This window comes from Coregonus lavaretus (assembly GCF_964263955.1).
Source record: "Coregonus lavaretus genome assembly, chromosome: 14".
NCBI classification, from domain to species: Eukaryota; Metazoa; Chordata; class Actinopteri; order Salmoniformes; family Salmonidae; genus Coregonus; species Coregonus lavaretus.
Genome location: NC_140001.1, coordinates 4,576,970 through 4,581,349, shown reverse-complemented (window position 1 = coordinate 4,581,349; position 4,380 = coordinate 4,576,970). Strand labels below are relative to the sequence as shown.

The window sequence follows — 4,380 nt, the reverse complement described above, 5'->3', positions numbered from 1 at the left end:
ACACCCGTTGCTGACAGGTGTGTAAAATCGAGCACACAGCCATGCAATCTCCTTAGACAAACATTGGCAGTAGAATGGCCCGTACTGAAGAGCTCAGTGACTTTCAACGTGGCACCGTCATAGGATGCCACCTTTCCAACAAGTCAGTTCGTCTAATTTCTGCCCTGCTAGAGCTGCCCCGATCAACTGTAAGTGCTGTTATTGTGAAGTGGATGCCAGGAAAAACGCTACCTCATTGATCAACGTCACAACCAAATATTACCCACATTTCCACATTGAAATGACGTGCTGTGCCCAGTGGGTTGCTCCAGGCCACAACAAGATGGTGGGAGGTGGAGAGATGTCTGGTCTGTGTGTCTGGTCTGTGTGTGTATGTCTGGTCTGTGTGTGTGTGTCTGGTCTGTGTGTGTGTGTCTGGTCTGTGTGTGTGTGTGTGTGTGTGTGTGTGTGTCTGGTCTGTGTGTCTGATCTGTGTGTATATGTCTGGTCTGTGTGTATATGTCTGGTCTGTGTGTGTGTGTCTGGTCTGTGTGTGTGTGTGTGTGTGTGTGTGTGTCTGGTATGTGTGTCTGTGTGTGTCTACGTGTTCATGGTGAACTCAGACAACAACCACATCCTTTGAGTTGAGTATAAATGTAGGTTCAAGGTCAGAGAGAGACCAGAACACCTCACAGCTCTCTTCAGACCAACACCAACACCAGAACTACATTAGACAGCATCTCTACATCAGAGCCCTCTGAACAACAGGGCAATGACACACTTCAGAGTCCTCAGTCTCTGGGTCGTCACCATTCTCCCTTTGTATCTGCACACAGGTAAGTGTGTGTGTGTGTGATATTGTCTGATGTTCTCCATTCTCTTGGTACTCAGTATCTGTATGTGCTATAGAACAGTGTTTTCCAGGGCTACAGTAAAAATGTGTACTGTTGGGGGTACAGGAGGACCATGGTTGGGGGTACTGGAGGACCAGTGTTGTGGGTACAGGAGGACCAGGGTTGGGGGTACTGGAGGACCAGGGTTGGGGGTACTGGAGGACCAGGGTTGGGGGTACAGGAGGACCAGGGTTCTGGGTACAGGAGGACCAGGGTTGTGGGTACAGGAGGACCAGGGTTCTGGGTACAGGGGGACCAGGGTTCTGGGTACAGGAGGACCAGGGTTGGGGGTACAGGAGGACCAGGGTTGGGGGTACTGGAGGACCAGGGTTGGGGGTACAGGAGGACCAGGGTTCTGGGTACAGGAGGACCAGGGTTCTGGGTACAGGAGGACCAGGGTTCTGGGTACAGGAGGACCAGTGTTGTGGGTACAGGAGGACCAGGGTTGGGGGTACTGGAGGACCATGGTTGGGGGTACTGGAGGACCAGTGTTGTGGGTACTGGAGGACCAGGGTTGGGGGTACTGGAGGACCAGGGTTGGGGGTACTGGAGGACCAGGGTTGGGGGTACTGGAGGACCAGGGTTGGGGGTACTGGAGGACCAGGGTTGGGGGTACTGGAGGACCAGGGTTGGGGGTACTGGAGGACCAGGGTTGTGGGTACAGGAGGACCAGGGTTGGGGGTACTGGAGGACCAGGGTTGTGGGTACAGGAGGACCAGGGTTGGGGGTACTGGAGGACCAGGGTTGTGGGTACAGGAGGACCAGGGTTGTGGGTACAGGAGGACCAGGGTTGTGGGTACAGGAGGACCAGGGTTGTGGGTACAGGAGGACCAGGGTTGGGGGTACAGGAGGACCTTGACCTCATCAACATGTCTGCTGTCTTCACTGATCCACTTCCATGTCCCCCTTCATCTATCTCCTCCAAGGTGATTTTGCAGAGATCATTGATGGAAATGAAGTACCACCTCACTCCTTACCCTATATGGCCCGACTGGAGGACGGTAAAGGCAATCTGGTCTGTGGAGGGATCCTCATTAACGAGTCATGGGTCCTGACTGCAGCCCACTGTAAAGAACGGACGGGATATTTCTCACACAGGTAGGTTGTCACAATACCCAGATTGACCTTCTTGTTTTTGTGTATATTTGTAATATTGTTTTTGTTTCATTGCAATAACTTAATCACAGAAAAATATTAAATGATGCCAGCTGATGCCAAGTCAAAATTGTATTTTGCTGAATAGCAATGTTTCATTTTTCAGTGTTGCTGTATTGCATTGTACCCAACTGTGCTAAGTCACATCCAACACATCTCTGAGTCGATGTTGTGTTTTAACTAATCTGATTCTGGATGTTGTCTTTAGGATCAAGAAGGTCAATCTGGGTGTGCACTCGGTGAACAATGAAGCTTTCAGACAACTCGTAGACGTGAAGAAGCATGTTCCTCATCCCTACTTCAATGTTGCAGAGTTCCGCCACGACATCATGCTGATAAAGGTCAGGATAAATACTAAAGAATGATTATAACAAACTTAATCCATAACATTTTCTGTTCAAAATAAGCACAGTGGAACCACTATTCTGTCAGAGACATTGTAATAAAGATGTCACTATAATAACTGAATCAATACATTTTAAATGGGGATCAAAAAATCCAAACGAGCTTTTTTTTTCTCCAGGTGTTTGTGAAAGTAAAGACACGGTGGAATGCATTTTTTTACGTGTTACAATAATTACTGTTGTAATTATTGTATTTCCAACACATTTCCGGTAGGGTAGTTTTTTGATGAAAGTAAAGGTCAATTTTGCACCATCCATCCCCCTTCTTATGTCCCCGGTTTCCTCCAGCTGAAGAACCCAGTGAAGCTGACCAACACTGTGAAAGTCATGGATCTACCCAACCCTGTATCGGATGTCCCGGCTGGGACACAGTGCTTTGCGGCCGGATGGGGACTCACACAGCAGAATGGTGACCCGTCTGATGTCCTGATGTCTGTCAAAGTCACCATGATCGACAGGAAGAAGTGTAACTCTCCTAATTACTACAACTTCTTCCCTATCATCACTGGAGGAATGCTGTGTGCTGGTTTCGGACACGATAAAGCTGGCACTTGTCAGGTCTGTGTTAGTGTGTGTGTGTGTGTCTTTGTGTGTGTGTGTGTGTCTTTGTGTATGTGTTTGTGTGTGTGTGTGTGTGTGTGTGTGTGTGTGTGTGTGTGTGTGTGTGTGTGTGTGTGTCTTTGTGTATGTGTGTGTGTGTGTGTGTGTGTGTGTGTGTGTGTGTGTGTGTGTGTGTGTGTGTGTGTGTGTGTGTGTGTGTGTGTGTGTGTGTGAAAGTAATCATCGTGCATTGTCTGTGTGTTTCAGGGAGACTCCGGTGGCCCGTTGGTGTGTAGAGATAAGCTAAGGGGAGTCGTGTCGTTTGCTGCTGGATGTGGTCACGACAACAGACCTACAGTGTACACATTCATATCTAAATACACTGACTGGATCACTAAAACCATCCAAACCTCTGGCTGATTTACATACAGTTGAAGTCGGAAGTTTACATACACCTTAGCCAAATACATTTTTCACAATTCCTGACATTTAATCCTGGTAAAAATTCCCTGTCTTAGGTCAATTAGGATCACCACTTAATTTTAAGAATGTGAAATGTCAGAATAATAGTAGAGAGAATGATTTATTTCAGCTTTTATTTCTTTCATTACATTCCCAGTGGGTCAGAAGTTTACATACACTCAATTAGTATTTGGTAGCATTGCCTTTAAATAGTTTAACGTTGGCCAAACGTTTCGGGTAGCCTTCCACAAGCTTCCCAAAATAATTTAGGTGAATTTTGGCCCATTCCTCCTGACAGAGCTGGTGTAACTGAGTCAGGTTTGTAGGCCTCCTTGCTCGCACACACTTTTTCAGTTCTGCCAGCACATTTTCTATAGGATTGAGGTCAGGGCTTTGTGATGGCCACTCCAATACCTTGACTTTGTTGTCCTTAAGCCATTTTGCCACAACTTTGGAAGTATGCTTGGGGTCATTGTCCATTTGGAAGACCCATTTGCGACCAAGCTTTAACTTCCTGACTGATGTCTTGAGATGTTGCTTCAATATATCCACGTAATTTTCCTTCCTCATGATGCCATCTATTTTGTGAAGTGCACCAGTCCCTCCTGCAGCAAAGCACCCCCACAGCATGATGCTGCCACCCCCGTGCTTCACGGTTGGGATGGTATTCTTCGGCTTGCAAGCAACCCCCTTTTTCCTCCAAACATAACGATGGTAATTATGGCCTAACAGTTCTATTTTTGTTTCATCAGACAAGAGGACATTTCTCCAAAAAGTATGATCTTTGTCCCCATTTGCAGTTGCAAACCATAGTCTGGCTTTTTTATGGCGGTTTTGGAGCAGTGGCTTCTTCCTTGCTGAGCGGCCTTTCAGGTTATGTTGATATAAAACTAGTTTTACTGTGGATATAGATACTTTTGTACCTGTTTCCTCCAGCATCTTCACAA

At 47.1% G+C, this 4,380-nt stretch overlaps 1 protein-coding gene across 1 annotated transcript; it reads left to right on the top strand.

The window, feature by feature from the left end:
• Positions 1 to 749: 749 nt before the first annotated feature.
• LOC311141905 (granzyme K-like) lies at positions 750 to 3,391 on the top strand (the record flags this gene model as incomplete). Its single annotated transcript, XM_084177411.1, has 5 exons — positions 750 to 815; positions 1,799 to 1,970; positions 2,236 to 2,368; positions 2,720 to 2,989; positions 3,239 to 3,391. Exons 1-5 carry the CDS (start codon positions 752 to 754, stop codon positions 3,389 to 3,391), a joined length of 792 nt encoding a protein of 263 aa, XP_084033537.1. The 5' UTR covers positions 750 to 751.
• Between the last annotated feature and the right edge of the window lie 989 nt (positions 3,392 to 4,380).